Consider the following 27,997-nt stretch of genomic DNA (forward strand, 5'->3'; position numbering starts at 1 on the left):
GGATGCTGTAAGGAGTCATGGCTATAACAAAGGTTTAAAGAAAATATATATTTAAAATAGACTCATGTCATACAATTTGTGATTTTTGGTTCACTGTCAAATTAATAAAAGCATCTTTTTTATTTTTCATAGCTTGTAATAGCTTATTCATCTTTTTCTGGTTTTGTCACTGATATTTCATGTCTGCCTTGATCTTATTCTTAATCTAATTTACATACATACAAGCACCAAAAGACAATCATGATAATAATAATACACAGTGTTGAATGGCTAAAATGTGACTTGAAACTTCAAGACTGCAGTTGTAATTGATGCTCTGTCTTTGCTTGCTGTGTTTTGTCGTAATGAACAGAATTAAAAACCCTGATGAAAATGCATTTTCAGAAAATGTCATTTATGTACACCGATATTAAAAAAATACAAATAGTTTTAGGAGACCTATCTTGTTGCTGTGTTACCCACCACACTGCTCCCAAATATATCAAGTACAGTGCATCCAGAACACAACTACCTATGAGACTAGGAGCTGTACCTGGTCTATCCAGATGGTCTATTGATTTTAATAGAATGTCCATTTTAAATAGCAATGCAGGAGAATCCATGGGGGAAAAACAAACTGGGGGAAAAATTACAAATGAACTGGGGTGCTTTTGCTGAACTCCATTTCTAAAAGAAATATGAGAAGTTACCTTGGCATCTATAAAAACGATACCCTTCCTTTTATTTTCTCCAGAAATATTAAGAAGGCAAAGAGCACGTTTCCATACAAAGAATGTATAAAATCACTGATTCAGCACAAAATTCTTTTCATACGATAAGAACATCTGTAGTGTTCCAATGCTACAGTCTAAACATTGGGCAACAGGCCTTGCTCCTTCACTTCTCAGTGATAATGTGTGATATGTGCCTCCTGACAATATCATCATTATAAACTTTATTATTACATTTGGTATTTCATGGTACGTCTGGCAACAGATTACTGAGATACAGCACCGTATATAGTGCTCCCACACATTTCAGGGCAATTTACTGAATTCCCGTATAACTTAACTACTTAATGTTTCTGGAATGTGTAAACACTATTAACTGCTAAAAACCCTGTATCAACATTTCAGAAATAACCATTAAATAAGTTGGCTGCTAACAGTTAAGGGAGAATTTGATTTATTGAATAAAGTATTGTCATGGGACAAAAAATCAAGATCAAATTTTTAGGGAGACTTGACATATTACCTATACCCAGTGTAATTTTGTGCTAAAACGTTAAGGATGAAGAGTGCATTTTTGGAATAGGATCAATCGCCAAATTTGCACAACGTCATTATCTATCAAGATAGATTCTTGATTGTGATAATACTTTCAATTTATAAATTAATACAATAAAATTACTGATATTAATAAAACTTCCTTGACACCAGATTACTAATTGCATAGCCAAGGTGAAACAAATTATAATTGTAAACCTGATAGAATGCCAACATGGAAAATGCTATGTCCTGACTCATTAGCAACATACATCTTGCCAGAAAAAAAAAGACTGCTAAGCATGCAGGGGCATATTTTCAAACATAGTTATGCACCTAAAGATGCAGGCAGACACCTAGAGGGATTTTCAGAAGAAGTCAGGCACCTGATTTAGGTACCTAGGCATTCTGAAAATCCCAGTAAGCACTCCTCTGCATCTTCAGATGTCCAAATACTTTAAAAAACTGCCCCCTAGATAATACAGTGATGGGCACCCTACAAATCCCACAGGTAGACAGTATGTACAACAAAGTTAAAAACTATTCTCTATCTTGTGATCTTTTTCAGCCTTATTCCTAAAGTAGAGACTATGGGCGTGATCTAAAGTCATTGGAGCCAGTGAAAGGCTTCTATTGACTTCAAACGGGCTTTGGCTTGGGTCTTGTAAGAGAAGCCAGCAATGGTACTAATTTCCTCTCTATTTACTCCCAATGACAGCCAACAGCAGCACTGCCTCTAGCAACAAGCAGTGAACTTGTTCTGTGTACTGGCTAAATGTGAAAAAATCCCCCCCGCCCCCCAAAAAAAACAAACAAAAAAACAACCCCCCTATTTCTTAATTCACAACAGCAATAAGGATATTCAGGGCAGTCCCAACAATAATGCCCAAGTTTATTTTGACCCATATCTGGCTAATGTTAGTCCATATCACTTAAAATATTTACTCTTTATGATCCATGGCCCTAGTATGTCTGGGGCTTTGTTGACTAATGTAAATCTAAAATTATTTTCTACAGAGATAGGGCATGTAGTTCACATAAGCAATTCTCAAACAGCAGCCCACTGAGTACTTGCTGGTGGGTCTGCAGAGATCCAGACTGTCACATGATATTGGCTCTCTGCCTTGCTTTCAGCAGCAACCAGAAAAAAAAAAAAAAAAATCAAATTCTTTCCTATTACTACGTTCCCAGGTAAGCAATTGCTGCAAATGCAACAGGAATGACACAGTATTGTGAATGGGAGAGTCAGGTACTTCTGAACCAACCTCTCAATTAAGTTGTGTTCCACACAGAATAGATTTATATAAGAACACATGGTTGAGACAAGTTCCTCAGGGTGGGAAGCTTGCCCTTTTAATCCCTGTAAAGCAGCGGTTCTCAAACTGGGTTGGGACTCCAAAGTGGGTCGCGACCATTTTAATGGGGTCGCCAGGACTAGCCGAGACTTGCTGAGGCCCAGGGCGGAAGTCCAAGCCCCATCGCCCGGGCCAAAGCCTGAGGGCTTCTTTACAGCCCCCCTCCCTGGGGCTGAAGCCCTTGGTGGGGCTCGAGCTTTGCTCCCCCACAAACACACAAGGGCACTGGGGCTTAGGCAGGCTCAGGCTTCGGTCCTATGTTGTGTAGTAATTTCTGCTGTCAGAAGGGGATTGCGGTACAATGAAGTTTGAGAACCCCTGCTGTAAAGCACTGTGTACATCAATGGTGATGTGGACTATAGTAATCATTATTTATACATGGTCTTAACACATTAAAGATCCTGTAAGAATTTTTTTTTGTTGAACACATGTTACAAGCCTTGGGGTGCTCAAGAGGTAAATTAATTATTATTATATTTACTTATTTGTATTGTGAACCCCATTGAGCTAGGCATTGTTCAAACACGGAACAAAAATGAAGTCCAGTGCCAATGGGATTAAGTAATGCAACCCAACTATACTTTGTATGAAGACTCCACCTACACACTTTCAAACTTTGCTAGTAGGCAGAACTATGGTTCAGTCCTGCATTTTTAACCATTTAGCTTTCGCTTATCAATAATCAGTAAATTTATCTCACAAAATTCTTCTGCCATATACAAATAAAAAGTTCTTGACTCTACACTAATGCAAACAAGTACATTTTTGTTAGCTGAAAACTACTACCACTGAACATGTCAAGTAATGAAAGATGTTTTCCTCAGAGAGATGTTAAATACTTAGGTTCTTTCACAAGGAATGAGCATACAAGTTTTGAAACGACAATAACTTTACTTTGTAATTTATTTATTGCTTAATCATAAAGACCACATTGAGTTTTTGAGTCACACAAAATTGTGTTGCACACTCCTAAGAACAAGAATGTGCTGTAAAATTTTATCTTCTTTCCCTTCACACAGCTGATTGTAAGCTTGTCCTACTGCTTATTCAGCTGGCCATCACAATACGAAATGCAGTCATATAGTAAGATTTCACTACTTCTAGACTATTTTATGGAGAAAGCACACTAACTAATATAGATAGGAACAATTTTATTGCAGACCCAGAGTGGGGGGGGAGGGGGAAGAGGAGGAAGACCAAGTATGCTGGGTAAAAAACATTCACACTCTCCCCCTGCTGTTTCAGATTCTATTTCCTACTACTTTCCAAATACTTTGAATAAAAAAAAGTTAAAACAAGTCAGAACCAGTTGGTCCACACTTGGGTTATCTTTATGTCTCTCTATCCTATCTATAATATAACCAATACTGTATTATTATGAACAAATTATCTAACTAATTAAATTAGTATAGTGATTGCAAAGTGCTTTTGGATTAGCGAGATCTGACAGGATGGAAAGCAAGTTGTGTGTTTAAAAATAAACAATTGTTTTTAGGGCTGATGAGTGAATAAGGTGATTCAGATATTTATATTTTAGGGACCTAACAGTCGGCTATTAAGGTCCTTAAATATCAGCCTATTTTCTCCTCCAAGGCTCTAGGCTTCTCTTCTCACAAGACCCTCCCACTCAGACTCTGACACACTGTTCTCCACAAAAGTCTCTTTTGCACCACCCTATCTTGAAGTCTACATGGGGTTGGGGGAGCCACCTCGTGGCTTAAAACTATTCCATTATTCTGTGGCTTCAAGGCCATCTGGCTTTCTCCCTGGATCTTCAGGTTGCATGAGGTGGCTGTCTTCCACGTAGTACAGCAGACCCACTGCCTTTCATACCCATCATTCCAGAAACAGTGTCCCAGAAAGCCTTTGCTGGAGACATCCCATTTCCTAGCGGTGAGGCAGGAAATTCTCCTGTCTGCAGCAGACTGAGCCTGGAGTACGAATGTTGCTCCAGTCTCCCTTGTGCAACAGCTAAGGAAATTACTCAGGGAAGCCTAGACATTTCCTAAACTCCAAGTGCAATCAGCAGAGGTTTTCTTCACCATGCTGTTGACAAACTGCACCATGAACAGAAATATTCCTGCATTACTGAAGAGTCTTTCAGGACTGGGAGAGTGTGAACCTAACAAGCAGCCTCGTGAGGATTTGAGATGGAGTGGCAACCAAGACAGAGAGAAGTGAAAAGAGACAGACAGCCTTGAAGGAGTGGAATGAAAGGGATATCACTCTTCACTATCAGAAGTTTTCCAAGGCAAAGAGAGACACTGGGGTCTTTAAGGAAGAGAGAGTGTTCTGAAGAGAATGGAGAAAGCCCTGGGCCTTGGGTAATGAAGGGTTAGTGGTGGAAGAATATTCAACAGATAAATATAATGCAACAGACTGGTATATGGCTTGTATATGCCTTAATCATTTTAGCCATGCACAGTATATAATTCAACCAAGCACACTATGTGTGTTTCTTCTAGATATTTTTCTATATATATCAATGAACATTCAGTAGCTCTAACTGGGACATCACATTTTGCTCAGCACAAAATGAGGTAAATTCTTTATTTATATTGATGTTTATTCTACGCTCTTTCCTATGCCCTTTCAATGGCTAAAACACCTCATAGCCATCAACAATTACACTAAGTTTGATTATCCTCTTTATCTGTAAGTTGGAAAAAATGCATCAAACATTTAACAACTTTTAAATCCTAACAAAGAAGCAAATTAACTCTGTCTCCTGCAAGGCTTAGCTGCTCGTTTATCTTACCTTCCCCCAAAAGCTTTCTTCTTCTGAACACATAAGGTGCTAAAGGGTGTGGTCTGAAGTCAGGAAAATAATTTCCAAAAGCCCAACTATTTTACATGTGAATCATTAGTTCTTGAGAATGGGAATAACTCTTTTGTCTTATTTCAAGAACATGCAATATTTCAAGAGAATATTAGCCAACATCCTTAGGAAAACGAATATAGAAAAATTCAGGGAGCAAAGACTGATCTAATTTCCTTCTATAAGCAGAAAGGAGAGTAGACTATCATGGGAAAGTACTTTTGCCTATAACCTACTAAGAAATCACAACCAGACTAAACAGTAGGTGCCTGTTTTCCAATATGCAGCCATCTATCCATATGTCTCTTATTCAACACTATATTGTAGTTGGCACTACATCCCTCCACCGGGGGCGGATTTGAACTTTGCTATGGATCTCTATCATTAAATAAAACTCTAATCAGCAAACATTACAAAGATATTACTGAGATGTTGGTACTTAACGGGGAAAATTAAAATTTGAATAAAGGAGAAAAGAGTTTTATGACAATTACAGATTGCTTCACATAGTGATAAAGTTCTCATTTTTAAATAATGCACCAAAACATGCTACAAATTGCATTATACATATCACATATAAATCCATTTGCCTACCACACTCACAGCCAACCCTGTGTTTAGGATGGTCATGAAAGAATAACGTGTCCAACTAAAATGAAAGTACACGGGTAATAAAAAAATGTAATTATCCAATTTGGAATTCATGTGCCAGACAACATCCCAATACTAGGAAAAAGTATCATTGAATTTTCAATGACAAGCAGCACTAACTTTTGTTGTATGTCACATTCATGATACATCTCAAACCAGTTCTAACACAGATACTGCAGTGGTCCAACATATTTTAGTGTGACAGCTGTACATGCCCTTGGTGAACATTTTCTTTCCTGAGGATCCAATAACTAGAACTGTTAACGGAAGTTACAGGTTTCTTCAAGTCATCCAAGTTAGCTTCAGCTTCAGCTTCCTACTACCAGTGCTGAAAATATTCCAGCTGTATATAGCGGGTGCACAGTAGCCTATATTCAGATGGAAACCTGTTTTGAGTTTGTTTTCGTGTTTTTTGGTTTTAGTGGTGTTCTATTTTCCATTTAAACACTGGACCTGCGTCAAGTGAAACTGGGTGTGCAAGTAGCATGTGAGATAGAGACTATGCACAATTAGTGTCGCCAATGCATCTCTTCTCCTATTTTTGCCAGCTGCATTAGCTCAAGTTGAACTCAAGGAGTTACATTTCTAGCAGTGTGCCAGGATTGAGATGTGTAATAATAATAGATGGGAGTTAAAAATAATGGGGCATGACCCTAAGATTGGTAAAAGCAGTTAACTGCTTACATCCCTGCATACCATTCAGATAATCGACCTCAACACGTAAAAAATTAAAAGGCTTCTTTTATTCTCTGGACTCCTAAGACTTGAGGTTCTTTTCCAATTTTAGAAGCCCTGCTAGTCTGTGGAAGGACTGCGGAAAACAAATAGGATCCAAAAACAAGAGAGAGAGAAAGTGGTCATCAGTTCTGTTTTAATGCTTACGAAATATTAAACTCTAATAATCCAACCTTCATATTTAAACTCTACTACTTTTCACATTTCTCAAAAACAGATTTCCTGGGCTCTAAACATTTGGCAATATATGTGCAGTGGACAAAGTACTATTTCTTGGATAACATACGTATACTATGTATAATAAAACTGTATTCCTGTCTAATACTTGTGGCTTACAGTATTAGGCCTACAAGCTTCCGGCCTTCTGTCTATTACAGTGTTCAATAAATAATTCCTTGACTTGCAGACTGAACACAACATAAGCTTTCCCCAACTTCTTTGTGAATACCAGGTCAATGACCCCTTTACATTTTAAAACATAAGCAGTAGGTACCTGTGAATATTTGTGTTGGGGCAAACTATTCTGAGCCTACTTTTGTGGCATCTGAGTACCTCTGCACATTTGATTTCTTGACACTGTTTTTTACTACGCTGGTTAAAGAACAGTGGTAATATTGGAAGATCTGGCTTGGAAAGGACCTCAGGAGAGAACCTCTTGCTCCAGAAGCTGATTGAAAATGATAAAGTTATTGCCTGGACACCTCTCCCCCTGGCTGAGTGAAGTGCAGTGTTGCAGACTTGTTGAGGTTTGCCTGCCTTCCTGATGGCAGAACTAGTCTAACCATGATAGTCACTATGACGGATAGCGTATGAGACAATACGTTGCAAAGATAGCCCAGAATGAAAAAGCTGGATGAAAGCTTTAGGACCTCTACTTGGAGAGAGACTAACAGTATGCTCTAGTCACTGCCAGTGAAGATAGTAATGCTGTAAGAGGCTTAGTGCATGCATGCAGGAGATTTGTGACAGAAAGTTGGAACTCCATGTCAAGCCTTTCATGCAAACAATAAATATTACTTCTGCTCATAATCAGACTTTTCTCCAGCATCGTCTTTGAATGTTGAACCTTTTTCAATTAATTAAAAACTATGCACTGCAGAGTGCATATTTTATCAGCCCTCAGCTGCTTAAGTGTCTAGAAAAGACCAGGCAGTTTTTCTTTTTCCAGGCAACCCAGAGCAAGTACTTGCAAGGGTCATATCTTTTTAATTATCTTTTCTCTCTTTGATTAATTATTCCGTCTGACAATAGCGTGTTTCTAATGCTATTCACCTGCCTTTGATGATTGACAACTTTTCTGTCTGATTCAAAGCAAACAGCTGCTGCCATGATTGCCTAGCAACCAGGATGTGATGGATGAGCCCCAAAGATGGATGGCTGCAATAAATCATGTCTCCAGCTATAAAACTGAAAAAAGGGATAAGAATAAAAGCGAACAAAACACAAAACAAGGTTTCTCCCCATGAGTGCACTCAGCTCCTTACCAATTACACCTGAAATGGACTTTGTGTCTATTAATAGCAAAGTTTTCTAATCAGTAAGAATGCAGTGATGCCATTTGTATCAAGGTGTGTTTACAATTGTTCCAGCAAATTGGCACTTGTACTTCAATTACCTACTATGTCGCACAAGTGCAAGGGTAGGAGATCAAAGTTTTTCCTTCTTCTGTAGAACGCTCTATAGAAAACAATATTTTTATAGTTTCTGTAATACTGGATTTTAATGAAGTATATAAATCTGACTCTTCCTTATTGTTGGCAGCTGAGAAACAATACCAAAAGTAAAATAAGAGGGATTTGTGGAAGGAATAATAAACATCAGATCTCTGCTAAACTTTGTTTAAAAAACTTACACAACGTTAGTGATCATTTTGTGAAATGCATGCCATCGTGCTATATATTAGGCGTTGTTATAACTCTTTCCCACTAAAAAAGCTTTTTGCAATCAAGAACACAGTTGATTTGACTCAAAAATAATTCAAAAATATTATCTGCCTCTACAAACTAACATAAGTTAAAACTGATTTATTTTAATGAAAAGCTATTGTAGTCTAACTTTTCCTATCATTTTTATTTAATTTCTACAATATGTGCTATACAAGAAATATTAAATTCAATTAGCAAACTCAAAGTCATACTTGGCACTGATCTTGAACTGCTTCCCCCAAATGCTTGTGCATGAATGCATGATTATTTTAAGATTCTATTTTACTCATTTCTGAAACTGCATTACACTGTTGCAATAAGTACACATTTCATGATAGTCACTGCCTACAGTTCCAAGGGACTCACTCAAGACCTAATTGCTCACATAAGGCTGCATCCTTAATTCTTCCAGTAGGTGGGGGTGTCCTGGTACTAGCAGAAGTACTTCCAAAAAAGTAAGTGCTTACCCTGGCTAAGTATATAGACAAACCAGCCAGCCCAAGTACCAAGCACCTGGGGGTAAACTCTACAGTTTAAAGACTCCCTGAAATGGATGGAGAAGGCGGATGGAAGTGAAAATTGTAAACACTGAAATAATTATTTTACTAGAACATGGCTTTCTTCACAGTTATAGTATCAAAATGTAGCCAGTCAGTGAAAGGAAGCTGGATTGCGTTAATCTTTTCACATGCATATTTTAAAACATATTTTTATACTATACCTGACAATGTCAGACAATGTTTTGCTTTAGCAGCTACAGTCCTGTTTATACTTTAATGTTATGTACAGTATGTAGCTGTGTTCATGCAAAAGCTTGCCTGTATGCTTGTAATAAGCCGTAGATTTGTCTCTGTTGTTATAATCATTAAATGTATCCCATTGAAGCACTCTCTCTCTCTCTCTCTCTCTCACACACACACACACACACACCCAGCCCCTAAAACAACTGTAAGGCACTCCTGTAATGACCAGCTAGTATCTGGTAACAAACAATGAGAAAGCAAAGCCATCAATCAAAATGTGCACATCCAGGCCTCCACTCTGTCCCAGCTCATCCAGCTCTCAAGTTACAGCTTTACACGGCAAGTCTAAATAATATTCAAAATGATAAATGGCACTATAAGCCTGATATCCATCATCAATCTTTTTTTAAGGAACATCCATCTTCAATAATGCACGTTTGAATCATGTGAAACTGAGAGCTCCCAGATTCATTTACACAACCCCCAGCAAGCTGGTGCAGCTTGAATGATACATGTCAGCCAGTTTCTCCCAACTGCCAAACTAAAGGAAAAAAAAAAACAAAAAAAACCAGAGAGACAGAAAGAGAGAAACGGGGGGAGGGGGATAAAAGCTTAAGAGATTTGAACAATAGGACTTAGCAGATAATATGAAAGAACATAACCTCTTCAGTCACTCTGCCAATCTACCCCCTCTCACCACACACACACATACACTTTCTGTATCTTCCTGTCTCCTTCTCTCTCTCCAAATCAGTACTACTGTTGTAGCCATGCTGTACTGAGGCGAAAAGAGAGCACTGCATGAAACTATGCTGTCCCCATACACACACACACACACACACCCCTCCCTCCTCGCTGTCTGGCAGGGACCATTTGATAAATGACACATGTCATTCTGTCAGGAGGAAAGGGTGGGTCAGTGATATATGGCTCTGCTGAAAAGGAAATCGACTGTTTGGCATGGTGCAGCTATTCTCCACCAGGATTTAGTTTCAGAACTCTAAAATGAAATCTACAATGTTTCAAGTGCATGGTTAGGGCAGGCTGATGTGCGGCCCAAGGAGCTTTTTTTTTCATCCTCTCTCTGCCCTTCAGTTTTCAAAAAACTGTTCCACTGACTGGAAACTGCAAAAGAACATACATCTATCAAAGTCTTCAACAGTTATGATCCGTGATAAAATTTAAATAGGTTGAGGTTTCTATTTTTATTTATTACTGGGGGGGGGGGGGGAATGGCACGCAGGCTTGACACAAAAGCAAGATAAAAATTAGCATGTTTGAAGTAATCGTCCCACAGCTTGACATCTGCATAGTAAATTTTAAAGGAAAAAAATGTGTCAGGCAGGCTTGAGCTGCTCCCTCCCTCCCCCCCTCTTTCATTAGCTCACTGGCAGGGTGGCACTTCTGAACCTCATTACTGCAAGAGGATTTATGAAGCTGAACCCAATGGCAAAGAAAAGGCATCTGTCAATAATTGTAGGGAGCTGCACTCACAGCTTTGAAATCTCATTAAGTATGCAGTTATCAGGCATAAAGATCAAAAACATTACTCAACTCCGACAGAATCTTATGGAGGAACATTAATTAGCAACAGGCCTACAGTACAAAAAAAAAAAAAAAAAAAACAGACTTCCTCTCACACCTGCCCAACCCACAAACCAAAAGAAACACTCCCCCTCCCGTCAGAAAAAAATAATTCCCAGCATCTGAGACTGATCAAGTACATGAAACAAGAGAGAGAAAAAAAAATTCAGTTGAGACAGTCTTGGCGGTGAAGAGAGAAAAGGAAGAAGCTGTCAAAGTTGAGAAGGATGTCAGCACTGGCCCTGATTACAAGGGCCTATACAGTTCCCAGGCCTTTTATCATCCCTGCCATCAAAAACAGACTCTGTGTCACAGATGGATGACTGATGGCTGCCAGTCTTGAACAGCCTCGCCAAGCCTCAGGAGGCCCCTGCTGAGATCTGGCCCTCCAGCAACAGGCTTGACCTAGCAGGAAAAGGACTTCAGGCACAGAGCCCAGTCCCAGAAATACTCAAAAACAGCACCCTGCTCTATGCTACTCTTCCTTTAGAACAATTCAGTAAGAGGTTAGTTTGGGATTGTTTGTTCAGCTTACAGAAGTTAAACGTAATACCTCTTCTCCCCTCTACACAAAGACTATGTATTATTTGAAAACAACACGGGGGGAGGGGATATTTGTTCACTCGACATTAACTGTATTTTTCCACTTTTCTTTATAGTTCACATTCTAAGCCTGATTTGTACACTCAGTTGCTTAGAAAACACAGGATAGTACAATATAAATGGGTTGGGGGGAGACCTACAAGCATATAGACAAAAACCAAGTGATCTTTGCAGCATGAAGTATAGAGGGCAACTAATTAAGAACTATGACCACCTCAACATTTTTGTTTTAGTAATATCCCATTGCTTATCTCACTTTACATCTTTTCCCCATTTCCTCCCTATCAAAAAACTGCTTGCAAACAATAATTTAAAGCTACTTCTAAAAAAAAGAAAAAAAAGTCATCCCCACTTGGGCTTATACCCACAAAAGTTCTTTGTTACTTGCTGAGCTTCATATGCTTTATATTTCCCATAATTCTGCACTACAAGTATTAAATTGATAACTACTCCATTTCTGTTATTTACTATGTTATTCATTTTAATACAACATACAAATTTGTCTCATTTCATGAGATATACAGTGATATTTACATGTCACTGGCAGCATCTGTAAAGATTAGCTTCTTAACTAACTATATTTTTAATGGATTACACACAACTAGCTGAGATTCTCTGCCAGTTAGAGACTTTCCCATTTCCAAAATCCATTCATTTAAAAATTAATGTCATTTAAATAAAAGTGTCATCTTTGACAAAATAAGGAACAGGAAGTTTAGCTTTAAACAAGATTTTTTTAAAAGAATTTTACTTAGAGTGTTACAATAAGGTGTTTATATTTTTTCATATGCTTACCATATTACTTTTATTATGTGTAGCATCAAAGTGATTATAGCAATTACATCTAACAGAATTAATTACAGAACATCCCATCATTCCTGAATACATAATGCATTAGAGGTAAGCCAAAGAAAGAAAACATCTTGACTGTAGTAACTATTGTCGGAATAAATTTCTCCTCAAGCATAAAGGCAAAACTAAAGTCAAAAATTTAAGAAAGAGAGGGGGAATAGATGTTTAAAATATTAACTACTCACATGTGCTTGTAAAATCAAGTATATTTTTAAAATAGAGATACTGGCCTGTTTAAAGCTGAACTGGCACAAATAAGCATATAAAATCCATTAAAGATTTTTTTATCACAAAAAATGGAAACTAGCCAATTCACCTAACAAATGTGTTAGTACATAAAGACAAGAGTGTGTGGGTGAAAGAGTTACAAGCCTTTACGTATGCAAAATAAATTCACTCAAAGCTTCATTAATATTAATTTAAATTCAGAACCTATTTACATTAAATTGTTCATTAAAAATTGCCTATTTTATGCAACATGCATTCCACAAAGAACACATAAGAAACTAAAACACAGGGCTCAATTTAATGATAGAAATGAAATATCAAAAGTAAATGAATTTCAGTCATTCCAAACATATAATAAAACAGCTCTTTCTTCTACATAAACTTGTTAAGTTTGGCGGGAGTTTGGTAGAGGGGCATGAAAATTGTATTACTTTCCCCCACTAGAAGCTTATGGAGGTGCCCTTTTGACCTCTCTACCTTAATATAGTCTTGCTAAAACAAGAATTATTCATGGCCAGCACATAACAACCACTTCCACAAAAATGTTTGTTTATTGTGAATGTGCTTAATGATGTGAAAGATCAGAAGTTTACTCTAAACAATGTCAAATTTACTCTAACCACTTAAAAAAAAAACCTAATATGAAAAAGGAGAGTTGAGTGGTAACGTGGGTTGGGAATTGAAAGTTCTTCATTTGGTGAACCCCCATGCCCACAAATGTAGTGAACTTACCCGATTCCCAAACAGCTGTTCTGGATGAAGAAAAGAGAGTCATAATTAATAACACGTGTCCTGAATTAATAATTTATAATTAAGCACAAACCCAAAGTTAGATTATTCTTGAAGAGACACACCTTTACTGTCTCAGCAAACAAGATAATGGCAAAAAGCTTTCAGGTATTCTATGACCTTTTGGTGATTGTTTTTTCCCCAAAGTATATAACATTGATTGCTTTCTGAAAATCTTTATGAATACAATAAAAAATGTTTAAATTCTGTAGACTATTGAATACTGATGGACTATCTGTTATCTAAAAAATATCTTTCAGTGGTAACATTGGGAAAATGATAGGGACGAAGTCTTATATTCTTTGTTATAACAATACCTTTATCTGAACCATTACAGTTTTTTCATGTAAATAGTCATAAACAATTTCAAGCACTTATAATATTCTATTCTGCATTATTATTCTTAAAAAACTACAATGCATTCTGCTAATGGATGATGGCTTGAATCCTTTGAACCAATTTTTGGTGTAATTTATTAGTAATGTTGTATTCAGTTAGTTTTTCCTTGATTTCATGTTTCCAGTTTTCATGCTTCAGGTAATGACACAAAAAAAAAGGAACACATCCATTGTTTAGTGGGATTTTTAAAATTAATTTAATGACTAACTGCAAATGCTGGAAACTAGAATTAATCTGTCTGGATAAAAAAAGGCTTACAGACATTTAAATGCATGTATCGGGACACTTTATCAACCTAACATAAAATTGTCATCTTATCTTATTATATGACTATTTTATGCATGTGTCAAAGAATTTAAAAATGAATGCCTGTCTATTCAGTCTAATTACAACTGCATATTATCTGTCTGGATGTACCAGTCCATATCATTGTTACTAAATACAATATATTGTATTCACCTTTCATTTTTAACTTCAAGCACATAAACCACAATTTGGGGTGTAACTGAAAAAAAAAATCCCAGACTTGAACACCTAAGTATCATTTACAGATAACACAGGATTGCGCTAGATGTATGTTATTTTCAGTACTATATATATATATACACGCGCACACACATGCACCCCTACTTTGCAATATAGTATTTTAGGCATTTTTACAGTTCATCTAGTAGTTGTGTCACGAAATGGGGCTGTATTCAAATTTACCAGACTTTATTTAGATGACCTGAGAAACAGTTAAGACATTGGATTAAAATACAGACTACTGTCTGGTAAGGCTAGCTAGTTACAAGGTTTGAACAGAAAGCTACTTGTGAGACCACTTTACGCTATGGTTAATGATTTCTTTTCCCTCACTCATTTATCACTACATGTATATGTAATCATGTGCACAACATATTTTAAAATTTACCATGCACTTCACCCTGAAGATGATCTTTTCTATACTCTAGTTTACACTAATCCTGAAAACAGCTTTGATAAAAAGGAACCACTCTCATCCTGCTAACTCACCCTAGCTTCACTGTATTTCCCATAACCCTGCAGCAGTCACAATTCATTCTAATCACTTTACAAAACAATCTTTAGTAAAAAGAGGAAAAATGCAGACTTGTGAGCCAATTTAAGAAATAACTGCTGATACATCAGTTATTGACTATTTCACTCCTGCTCATGATAGCGCTCAAGGCAAAACTGAGAACAAAATGACAACATCAACCGGCCGCAATAAACTGTGGCCCAGGAGAGCACTGAAGCCCTAATTGACAGCTGTCAAGCTAATGGGAACAATGGCAGCTGATTCTCGAAAATTCTGTTATCCAGCAGGCTATTCAGTGGAATCTATCAGGCCTTTTTACATTTATGCCCCGTTTTCTTTTTGCATTGTTCCTCACACTTTGCAGAAAAAAGGAGAGGACAGCCATAACTAATCATTTTGTCAGTTTGCTGCTAAAAAGAATCTCTGTCCAACAGAAAAATATGTGGCAGGTTTGGAGGCAAATAACATACCAAGGGCTGACACTGCAAGTACCTTTATAGGTAGTCGACTTTATCGCTACATGTACTTTTGGAGGTATGTATGTAGTTGCCAGGCATTTATGTAGCTTCAAGCAATTCCCATGAATTAGGAAATGCGTTCAACTTCCTGAACTCACATCTGCATGTCTAGAATTTTGTCTAAAGACTTACGTATTCTCTCTCAACAGAATTTTTGTTATATACTTTTGGCCTGATTTTCAAAGCTGCTGAGAACCCACAAACCCCACAGAATTGAATGGCAACTAGAGATGCTCAGCACTTTTGAAAATTAATCTATCAGTTATATTAAAGTGTTCATGCTGATGGTATGTGCCTCTTCAGAATGTAAGCACTAAGGTTGGGTTTAGAGAGCTAAATAGAGCAGAGAAAGTGTGTGGATTATTTCTACTGTTTAGAACACATTTTAGAAGAAAAAATATCATGGCTCCAAGTTCTATAAGAGGTGTTTCAAATGCAGCATTATTGTCTGGGCCTGAAACCAGTAATTGTTCCATTCAATAAAAAAACGTAAATGAGTTTCCAACAAATCATTACAGTTTCCAGTCCTTTTAAAGAGCAAGAATAGAATGTATACAGAATGTGTATTAAGTCTTTTCAGTCAATGAGAACTAAACCACATTGTCTTGATCTTTTAAATAGATGTGTTTGTTAAAAATAAACGCTATATTTTAAAGATAGATAATTATTGTTTGCATGAACCAGACTAGCCTCTATCAGTATAGTATTGCTTAGCTCTCCTAGACAGTAGCCTTTAACTAATAAGTGTTTTTCTCCCTTCTAACTTAAATGGCAAAAGTCACTGGAAGAGCAACTGTAATTTAGACCTTTCCCTTGCATTAACAAGTATAGTCAAAAACTATGATCCTCTGACATTTGCCCCCTAATTTATCCATGATATTCATCTGTCTTAAAGCAAACAAACTGAAATTTTCAGTTTTATAGATTCTTAGAGACAGCTTTAGTCTTCTACAGTGTGGTGTTAACACTTGGGCTAGACATAAAGAATTTGTGCACCTGTCTGTTCTGTCTGCAAGCTCTGTGCTGCTGAGAGTTCTTTGTTGTTGTTATTCTACTCCAGACCATTAAAAGGGCCCTAATTCCTATGACATGATTATCCAGGTACCAAAGCCCATTTGTCACCTGCAGCAGAAAATTGAGTTAATGCACAACTAAAGGCAACCAGGACTGTGTAATATCAACTTGATTACATCAAACTAGCTGCAAACCTAATTCTGCTGGATGACACTGCGTGGAGCTTGTCATCTCCAATCATTAAAGCTGTCAGGAATCCATCAGGTTTACAGCTAATTAGGTGAACACTAATGAAGCTGGCAAAACAACTTTTCTTTTTTTATGGCTGAGCGGACCTTTCAGTTTGGAGAGAAAAAAAATCTCAAGTATTCTCAAGGTTGCTGGGGACTGGATTTCCTGAGTTACCAATCAGCAGACATTTTTAATTCCCCCCATCCTTCCAGTCCTTATTTATTTATTTAATATATTTATTTTCGGTCTACCAGTACAAAGCAATCAATTTGTCATCACTCTCAGTATGCCACAAAAGCAGTCATGAACCTTACAACTTGAAGCTGTGAAGCCAAAAAGAAGGGGAAAGAATGAGAAGTTTCTTGTGCCTCATAATAATAATAATAAAAAAAACCCCAACCTCACACAGCTCACTTATTTATCTTCATGCACTTATCAACAGCATAAATGTTTTTGGTGTTTTTCCCCCACTCTTCTTAAATAAGAAGCCTTTCAGTCATTCTACATCCCCCATATCCATTAGGCAGAGGCATTTTGATAAAGTAAAGCCAAAGCTAGTGTATGGGAAAGAATGAAAGCACTCACTCTGCCAACTTCTGATTGACCATTAAGCTATTGATGAATGTGCCTGTCAGGAGAGAGACAATTAAATCAAATATGAAACAAAGTCGTTTTGACGGGTCATTTTGATAGAGCAAAACCATTCTTCCATCTCCTATTAGTCCTGCAGTCAAGTTTTTGTAATGAATATTTCTTAACTAACCTGCTATTTCTTAGCTATCTTTAAAAAGTGTAAAAAATACTTTTGGCAATGCTGCTAATAACATAATAATAACATTTCCAGACTGATTAATAAAACAGCATTTAGCAGGAGGCAATTATCATAACAATCATGTTTTATGTGGCAACCTAAAAGCTATAAATGTAAAAGATATATCATACATCATGACTAGTTCACTTAAGCCAAAAACAGAAAGACAGAGTACTTCAATATGTGTGAGTTCACCAGGGAAAGATTCTCCTAGAATCTTAAAGTCCAAACTATAGCTCACCTCTTTGAAGAATATATCCAACTTTTCTGAAAACCAAGTTCTTCAAGAACTGAACTAGGTTTACAGCCTATACTTTTCAAATTATGTTGAAGGACAAAGTTTTGAACCCATTTCACAAGTGTCATTATTTCAGGCACTAACCTGAAATTCAACATAATAAAGTGTATTATTTAAATGAAATGTTTGTCAGAGTATATTACTATTGCACTTTAAAACATTCCAAACTTTCCAAATGTCAGTATGTAGATTAAGACTACAAAATCTACTGTGAACCAGTATAGTTTCTTCTGTTACAAAAACAAGTATGTTAAACTTAAATGTACACTTGAAGAGGTGAGGAAATGTACATACAGTTGTGTATATTTTATGTTATTCATTGTGTTGCTTGCTGCTTACTAAGTTCAAATCATGCCTCTTTGAGAGCTTGACATATTTCTAAGTGCACTGGCAGATTTTTTAAAGCATTTCTTCTGACAATGATCTCATAAGTAGCAGGATTACTTTATTTAAGTTTTAGTAGGTAACACTGAATGGCCTAATTAAAAGTACTGCTATAACCACTTGGGAAACCACTACATTCATGCATACATATGGGTCTCTCCTAAAGAATGCACCATGAGTGCTTCAGTCTACACTTAAATTATTGGTCCCCAAACTAGCTAACTCTTCCTAATGAAGAGAGAGACTCTCTCTCTACCCATTCAGTGTAAGTATCATACATATCAAAATACATGGTCATGTGATTATGTCACAAAACTAACCAAAAGTCTCTAAAGTTTCACTGACAGAGAGTTGACAGGCCATATATGATGTCACTGAGTCTGGCGTTACCATAGCAAGTGATTTATTGATGTTTATCAGGAATGAATAGATCAAAGGCAGCCAGATGACAGGCGATCAATCAGCCATCAAATCAAGGATGGCAACAGGCCAAGGAAACCTTTTTCCACCTCACATACCTCCATTATTGTAAAATAATCTTTTTATTGGGTTTTCCCCCACCCCTCAACCCACAATTTGGTTCTTCCAGAAAATGATGCTCAAGTTTAAGAGAAGCTGGCATTTAAGGCATAAAGAAACAGAAAAAAATCCACAAGGGCAAAAGCCCAGAAAAGAATTTCTTTAAAGGGGCAACAAAAAAAAACAACAAAAAAAAACGAGGGGGGTAATGCAAACCCAGCATCAAAAATACTGGCTAGTTATCAGACAATACACCCTTTGCATTGGTTTCCTTTGCAGCTTCCCAGTTTGGGCTCATAAATGAAAAAATCAATAGGATTGGGGAAGAGGTTTTCAAAGAAAGTGACCAACTAGGCGGATCTGTTGGTCCAGTGGAGGTGTCTCCAGTGCAGCACAAGGGGAAGAGGGAGAGAGATAAATTTGGATAAAGGAGTCTTGTCTATGGTATGGTCTTAAAGTAACACTGCAAGCCTGTAATATCACTCTGTGCCACTTAACACACATACATACATAAATACATTAGAAATTATCAATGTCTTTAACAAACCACTTGTGAGTGTGTGAAAAAAGGAGATGGAGATTGTATGGGGAAGGAAGGGGAGAAAATCAAAGTGAGTGCCAAAGCAGAGATTGGAAATGAGCAACATTTACCTCTCTTTTCCTCCACCCCTATAGCCACACACATCTTTTCAAGGTTCACCTCTATTATCTGATATCCCTCGTTTTCACGAAGTGTTGTCCCCAAAACAGAGGAATGGGGGGGGGCAGGGAACAGGGGAGCTGGGAATAAACCAAAAGTAGGAAAAAAGACCATCATGCCCAACCTCCAGCCCCAAAGGGGGGGGGGGGTAAGGCCACAGTGATGTGTCTGCCTGACCAAGTTTACTCTGCAAAATCCACGGCGTGCAACGTGCAATCCCGGGGAGCTCCGCACAAACCCAACTCGCTCTGCCAGCTGGAGAGCGGTTAGGAAAGAGACAGAGGCGAAGCGAGAGAGAAGAGGAGAGAGGAGAAACAACCCGGCGGGGAAGGCAGCTCTCGTACCTGCTGCGCGCCGGGGCGCTTGCTGCTTCCTCCTCGGCATGCTGAGCTCCTGCTGCTGCCGCGGGTGCCAGGAGGGGGTGGGCTGCCTCGGGGCGGGGGTGGACAGAGTTGCTTCAGCCCCGGAGATCCGGTGAGCGGCTCCAGGCTCGGCGGGCGGGCTGGGGGGTGCTGCGGCTGTGCATGCGGCGGCGGCGGCACGCAGGGGGAGGCGGGCAGGCGGAGGGGGAAGTTTTGACAAATCGCCCCGGCGGCCGGCGGGGGGGAAGCCCCCCGACGAGTGGTGCGCGCAGGAGGGCCGGGGAGCGCCCGCCGTCCGCCCCGCCCCGCACTCCCGGTGCCTGGCCGGGCTCGGAGATCACGGCATAAAGAAGGGGAGCCGCTGGCAGGAGTCGGCAGAGCTTCAGGCTGCGCCCCTCGCTCCGGCTCGGCGCTGGAGCGGCGGCGGCGGCAACAGGCAAAGCTTGAAGGGAAACGAGATGATCGCAGTGTCACTCCAACTAGTCTGCGGAGCCGGAGTGGGAGCGGGGCACCGCGCTCCCCCCCCGGCCCGCGCCTTAACTCTTTGCGCAGCGCGCCGCCGGCGCTGCCAGAGGGACGGGCGGCGGGGGGGGGACCCCGAATCCCCTCCTCCCCCTCCGACAGCTGGGGGACCCCTCCTTGTGCCCATATGCTGGACACCTCCCAACTTTGCCAGCCATCGTCAGGGGGATCCACGCGGTCTCTTGCCAGGGACCCCCCCCCACCTTCTGGGGGTCCCCCCCCACAGCCAGGGGACTCAATCCAACCCGGCGGGTAACCAAGGGACTCCCCCCTCCACCCGGCCCTCGCTTCTCCCCCGCGAGGAGCCGGCTCTCTCCCTTGCCTGTCATAGCTGCCCCTTGCAGCCAGGGGCACCCATCTCCTGCCCCCGCTGTCAGGGCCAGGGACGCCCCCACAGCTGCCCACCTCGGCCCAGGAAGACGCCACCCGTCTCTGCCCAGTGAGCCCACGTCTCATCCCCCCAGCCGTGCCACCCCCAGGCCCGCCGAGACAAACGTTGGACCCCAATGCTCCCATGTCAGTCCAGCTACGGAGGCTGTCGGGGAGCCCCGAGCTGGGGCGCTCAGTGCAATTGCCCCCTGCCGCTCCCCCAGCTACCACCCACCTACGCTCCGGAACCCTCTCTCCATAAAGGCCAGAAGTGTCAGGGCAGGTCCGCTCCCTGCACTGTGACAGCAAATCAGTCATGGGGCGAGAGAGGAGCCAGCCAGCCCGGCGTGGCTCTGGCAGGAGCAGCCCAGCTACCCAGCAGTGACACTGAGCAGCCCCGGGGAGGGGGTGGGCGGGGGACGACACCGGACCCTTTCCGGGCGTAGTGGTGCTTTGGGGATCTTTTTGCTTTTCTTTTTGAACAAACGCCCCCACCCCCTTTCCGGGCAGCCTGGAGCATTGTTTGATCCTCCCTCCCGGTGCATTTAAAAAATACAACACAGCAACAACCCCACCCACCCCTTCCTTCCTCCCTCCCTCCTCTTCCCCTCCCTCCTTCCTAACTTACCAGCGTGCCCCGGGTCTGGGGAGCTGGCCGGCTGCTGCTGCCGCAGCAAACGCACCTCCAGCGCCCCGGCTTGCACAGCACACACCTTGCTGGAGCCCAAGCAGCGAGCAACTCCACTTTGCACCTCTCCGCCTGTCTGTGCACGTCTCGCAAAGTAGCTCCGGCTGGAGGCTCGGGGAAGTGGTAATGCTGCCTAGGTTTCTATTCTTTCAATCTTTGCGGTGCCCCGAGACGCCTTCGCTGGGGAGACTGGCCAGCACTTGCTTGCAAAAATCCCCCTCCCTTCCGCCACACTCACTCACTCACAAACTCTCCTTTGAAGGTTACTTTTTTGGGGGTGGGGGGAGGTCCAAGTTCATTGGTGAAATCCTGGGTTTAGCGAGCGCTGGCGAATCGATGCGGTGTGAGTTTGATTGTGTATTCCTGGATTGCAATAATGCACATCAGAAAAGAGGGGATGGACTCTAACGGTGTTTCAAGTGCTTTACGAACATGAATCAGAAGCGACTGCCAAACACCTTCGCGGCTGCCAATTTCACTCCCCCCTCCTTTCTTTGTGTGGCTGATAGATATTTAATGACAGCTACAGCAAATCACAGACAATCGTCTTAGTCCCAAGATGCCTTCTTTACTTAAGAGAAGTGAAGCAAACACCAGTAGCAAATAATTTTCCTCCTTTCTCTCTCTCTCTCTTTTTTTTTTTCACAGGGAGGGGGGAAAAGGATGATCTCACTTTTACGGTAAGATCAGAAAATCTCCACTCGCCCCCATTCTTCAAGATCTGGGATAATTCCAAATACCTTACTAAGTGCAGATGTTGTTGCGTCTTCTCGTCTTGTAAAGCCGACTTGACGTTCCTTTGCGCTTGCTTCTCTTTTCAAGTTGCAGGAAATTCAAATAGTTTGAAAGGGTGGAGAAGTTTGGAGTTTTTTGGGGGGGGGGCTTTTTGTAATATTATTATTAGATTTAAAAAAAAAAGTCGATCTTTAGGATGAAAAAAAATATCGCAATCGCCTAAAGTCCCCGGGAAATTGCTACTGTTGGGGAAAAACGAAACATTTCTTGCAAACAAGAAAATGGTGAGTTGTCAAATGCCGCTTGTGCTGCCAAATTCGCTCAGTTCCATTTCACTGATATTTGCTGGTTTCTTCTCACAGTTATAGTATCTGGCCACAGAAGCAACGATCAGATCTGCTACACTGAAACGTTACCCGGCCCCCCCTCCAAAAATCGCGCGCGCGCGTGTGTGTGGCTGGCTGCGTTGTTTGCACCAGAAATAAGCGACTTTCACTGAATCGAGATGTTTTTAGCCCAGTCTCGCTCGCTCGCTCCCCCCATCCCCTTGCTGCTATGGCATTGCATGCCGTTAGATCCGCCCTAACATCTGTCCGTCTAACCATTGGCGCATCCATCAGTGTCACACTGACTGCACATTGCAACGACAACACATCAGACATAGCATAGACTGTGATTCAGTACAAATAACTAACACACTAAACAACTTAACCAGGAAGGAGGGGATCAGCAGCAGCATAAGTTTTTACAAATGTTAGGCTCGGAAAACGTAACGGACTAGGCTTTAATTAATAACTCATTCTCCCTTTTCCCCTCCTGTCCCTTTACATACAAACTGGGAAATAGAAACCCTAAATAATTTAGCGTAATCCTAAAGGATACATAATTGCCAAAGGCAGTGGAGAGGGACTGGAGGAATAGCCAGGATCAGCATGTTAAGCACTCAGACCAAATGCAGTCTCTATTTCTTCAGGGGAAACCGCTAAATCTGTATCCAATAAAACACAGATATTGAGTAATGTATAAACTGCAGTTTTTAAAGACTGCTAGCCAAGGCGGATGAAGTTCTTCAACAGACACTGTACACCATAGAGTATTTCACTTAGTTTTGCAACATGAGATGCTAAGACAAACTTTCACAGTCACTACTGAATTAAAGGGAAACAAAACTCTGACTTTATTACTGGTTAAAACAAAAATCAAGATGAGAACTACCTAAGGTATGAATTAAAATATGCTAGAAAAGTGCAGTAAAATACAAGTAGTAAGGATGTGTTCAATTATTTCAGTCATTTACATACTATTTCTAGATGTGAGAGAGCAGATACTTATTTCAAGCCGGAAAATATGTCGATTTTCTATTAGTTTCTCCAAAGCTTCCTAAGCAAAGTTCTATACCAGCCAATCATTATTTTCTGCAAATCCAAGGAGTTTTTCCCCCCCAAGTCTGCTCATCTTTCACCACATGCATGCTCCAATATAACCTTACTGCGTTCACTACACCGTCCATGGCATAGGACACTGGACTCTGGCTCGAGGATTCAAGAAGGTTTATACAAGGGGAAAGGGTTAAAACGTTTTTTTATGCTTTGCGGTTCTGCAAATTCGCAGTTACCTTTACTTTCTTCCATTATAAATACTTCGTCTAGGTTCATGTGTGTGCTGACATTTTTCCTGTTGCAGTTTAGAGAGAGAGAGAGACAGGCATGGCATGGCATGCCTTTAGTAATTCTGTGGCAAGTAGATATCAAAGAGCAGCTTTCATTCATGTATACATAGATAAATGCTTGGGAGATGCCAGCAGATTGCAACAACAGCAGCTTAACGATATCACTAAGGGAGACATTTGTAAGAAAACCATAACTACACATTAAAACATTCATCTTGTTTTTAGAGGGGTCAACAAAAATTTATGAGAGGTAGTAATCTAGTAATAATGCACCGTTTTGAGATCATCCCTTTTTAATGTGAGAAGCTAAACTTTCTGTAAACAGTAATTGGTGGGCTTTTCCCAGTTGAATTAGAAATAGTAACACTCTCTCTCTCTCTCTGACCCCATATATAATATGTATGTATAGTATAAAGTGCCCAAACAACCAGCAAGTTGTAGAACAATTTGATGTGTTAACTATTTGTATTTTTTTTAAAAGGAATTTAAAAATCTATTGAACTCTCCACCAGACAAATTACAGACTAAAATGCAAATTCTGTAAAGTGTATCAGCTTCTCTTGGGGTCATACTCTATTACAGAAGATCAGAACCCGTAATTTTATTAAGTGTAACATTTACAAACATAATGCATAAAATCGATGACTGTACAGGCTATAACCACAAAGACTCAGCACATAGGACTCAGCCCTAAGCTTGCTTTTACGGGTAGTTTTAAAACAAGTTCCATAATTAGACAGCCGTCCCTTCTGAATTTCACATCTATTAAGAATGTTTTATAGTTTAACAGTGTCCACAGTTTGATGGCCTTCTTTGGCTCTATATTTTCACCATTCATTTCATTTTCCTGCAGCATAGTGTAACAAATTTACTAAGAAGCCAACCTATTAAAACCAACATAAAAAAAAAGCAGGTACCACACTGAACCGACAAACACTCCACTGAAATTAACTATTTAGGAGGTTAACAATAAATAAAGATCAATATTAAAGTGTATTAAACTGATCAAGAAAAATACCTTTTACAAAGTAATGAGTTATTTGCTATTTCCTTATAGTTTTTCCTTTTTTAAGCAGAGTACTGGTGTTTAGCCACTCATTCATTTTAAGTAAGGAATGCAGAGGTGTATGCTTAAGTATAGGTGAAGCTCCTTTCAGAGATTGATTTTTATTATTGGTTGAGTGCTTTTCAGGAGGTTCACACACGATATGTGACCTGCTTGCTCTTTGGCTACTTTCCATTCAGTCCAAATAACTTTCAACTTGCTAATATCTGGTTAATTTTGGCGTCTTCCTTCTCTTCAGTGAAGGCAAAAGAACTATAACTGACCTGGTCTTCACAAGTTGAATGTTATTAGAAGTGAATTAAAGCATCTAAGAAGAGTTCCACATTAATGTTTGGGCCTCTTGAAAGGCTAGAAGTAGTGATAAACCAATTTGTGAACAGAGTTAATGAAACAGAAAACACCATAAATAGGGAATCTCAGGACTAGTTCTTATCACGCAAAAGAACCGAGGCACTGTTATCGCTGGAGGGTGAAAAAGAGAAAAATTTTGCTAAAGTACCTTGAAGAAGTAAGGAAGATAGAAGAAAATAAGCTGGTTGTGGAAGAGCAGCATAAGACTATTTCAGTTCTTAGTATACTAATCTTTGACTAATTACTGCTATCTTCTAGAAGCCCCCAAAGAATGAATGAGCTATCTAAACAAGATCTAGCTACCCCTTGCAGATCTGGGTTAATGTGAAGGATGCACTTACTTACATTGGAAGCACATATTCTGAAAGATCTATTTGCAGTTGCCACATTAGACTGCCTGTTGTTAACTTTGAAAGTTCTCATAGCTCATTTGAAAAAAACAGCATAATACAGTCAATTGTCATATGTCATCGGTTTCTGTTTTTCAAGAGAGGATGAACATATATTTTAAAAGCTTTGTGAGGCATTATCGAAATGTAACAAATGTGCAGAAAGTACCTTGTTTTCTACTGGCTAAGGACAAAGGAGAAACATACACATCAGCATTATAATAGATTAATACGTCTCTGACAAATTTGATTTTAAAAAATTCCACCACCAAAAACAATACTTCATTTCTGTAAAAGCAAAGCATTGGTAGTAATAATTATAACTGCAGTAATAAATCTGAGACGAGATTAAAGAAATTTTGTAAGAGCTACACAACTTTATTAGAACACAATTCTTTAAAAATGCCTGTGAATTCCCAAACCTCCTAAATACACATGAATAAAAGTTTTCCTTCGGGCTAAAATCTTTGCTTGAATGTAAATTGTTTTGGTATCTGAATTTACACAGCAGCCAAGTTTGTTTTTCTTAGTTCAGTAGCTTTGCTTTAACGAACCAGATGTTTTGTCTGTAAATTCTCCAAAGGACTTTTACAGTTATAACATTAATAAGCCTCAACAAAAATCAGAGCTTGGATGTTAATGCTACTTTGATCAGAATTGGGCATCTTCGGGAGTTCATTTGATGGGAAAATAGGAGAATATCATAACCCTAATGATTTGAACTATTCCTTCTAACACCTCAGCTAATATTTTGTAAAATACTTTGCCTCCATAGGAAGCTGAAATTAATTCCCGTCTCCCAGACTTTAAACGCATATCTAAAAGCCACTGTGAGAAACTTTGATGTAGAAACACTGGGAAGGTGTTGCAAGCAAACTCCAGTAGCATATTTAGCCTTTACTAGCACGATCCCCGCGATCTAACAAAAGAGGTAGCTAGCTTGAGTACACCGCCTGAGTTCCAGTTCCCTAAATTTCACTCTAACATCTCTGTGCTATTTATACACGTGCCCACTGAGCGATTTTCACCAAGAGGGCATGCTGGCGCCCATTTAAAAGTGACACCTTTTATCTCCAAATTATTGCACTGAATCTTGGGGGCAAATGAGTCTTGCTAGTGCTTTCAAGGCAGTATTACTTAAACAGAGAGTTCATAAAATCCCTCCGATAGTCTCTGTTTAAATTCTGCGGCAGCGATTTCTCCTGCAGAGGGGACACTGCATTGATCTCGTCCCTCTTTGGTCTGCTGCGGAGTCCCACAAGGAGACTCTTTTAGAGGTGCTTTGTCAATCCTTGACATCAGTCATGACAATAAAGTGGAGTAAATCCTTCTTCACACAGCACGTTGGCTGAGTCAAACAAGTCCATGAATTAAGTTTAGGCTCGAACACAAGTTTCCCTTTCCTGCCCTGCTGTGCTGCTGCTGCAGTCTTGCCTTGCCTTTCCCCAGAGAAAAGTTGGGAGCCGTGGGCGTGTTTAGAGGGCTTCTCGCAGCTAATGATACATTTCAACCAAGGAAAGCTGAGTTGTCCCTTGAACTACCCGGAGCCTCTGCAGACATGGGCTCATGGAATTAATTCGGGGCAAATTTCATCAGGAGTGCAGCCATAATCCCCCCCCAATCCATCCAGCTTCCGTCTCACAAACTGTGGTGCTGGAACACCGAGTGTCACTCTGACCCGATCTGATCCCCACTCACCCCCAACTAGACGTGGACTGCACTTTTTAGTGTGCTAAAACCAGAGCTATTGTCGCAGTTCAGTCTCGCTGAATTATAACTTTTTTGCTCAAAAGGATCTAAGGTCTCCGAAGGAACAACTGGCCGTTGCTTCGAAGAAAATAAGCAATACAATTCAGCGCTACTGTAGCGTAATGTATTAACTTGGGCAGTAGAAAACTTTGTGTGAAAAATAGTTACAGATTTTTGAACTTGACCATATGTGACAACAAAAGCTATTGTCTTAGCACGAGGTGTTTAGTTACTTTTATCTATACAAGGTTTGGGAACGTTTGTATAGACTGGCAGTGATCCTGCAGCTGGTTAGGTCGAAAGGCATTTGAAGGATGGGGGGCGGGGAGGGGGAGAGCAGGAAAGTACTTCCCTTTTCTTTCTTGCATTACCTGAAAGTTTTCATTGCACAAGTAATACAAATTGCTCTTTGCAGAACAACACCAACCACAGAACAAAACGCCTGTGATTTAATACAGTAACAATTTTGCAATGCAAAGATTCACCTCCCCCTTCTTTATTAAAAAAATAAGTAATCTTGAGGTTGGTGCTAGATAAAGCGTAAACCATAACAAAATCTTCCTTTCTGTTTTGACTAGGTGGGAGATAGTCGTCAGAAAAGAATTAATCTTCTGGCAGTACTTTTTTATTTTGCACATAAAAATCGGATGGAGATGA

At 39.9% G+C, this 27,997-nt stretch overlaps 1 protein-coding gene across 1 annotated transcript in view; it reads right to left on the bottom strand.

Annotated features, from left to right (window-relative positions):
• TSHZ3 (teashirt zinc finger homeobox 3) overlaps window positions 1–19,868 on the bottom strand; it is a 71,333-nt gene extending 51,465 nt beyond the window's left edge. The window contains exon 1 of the mRNA XM_032764184.1: window positions 19,785–19,868. Coding sequence (XP_032620075.1) covers window positions 19,785–19,824 — 40 coding nt within the window. The 5' untranslated portion in view covers window positions 19,825–19,868. The remainder of the gene's footprint in view (window positions 1–19,784) is intronic.
• Between the last annotated feature and the right edge of the window lie 8,129 nt (window positions 19,869–27,997).

The sequence above is a fragment of the Chelonoidis abingdonii genome, chromosome 19 (assembly GCF_003597395.2).
Source record: "Chelonoidis abingdonii isolate Lonesome George chromosome 19, CheloAbing_2.0, whole genome shotgun sequence".
Lineage (NCBI taxonomy): Eukaryota > Metazoa > Chordata > Testudines > Testudinidae > Chelonoidis > Chelonoidis abingdonii.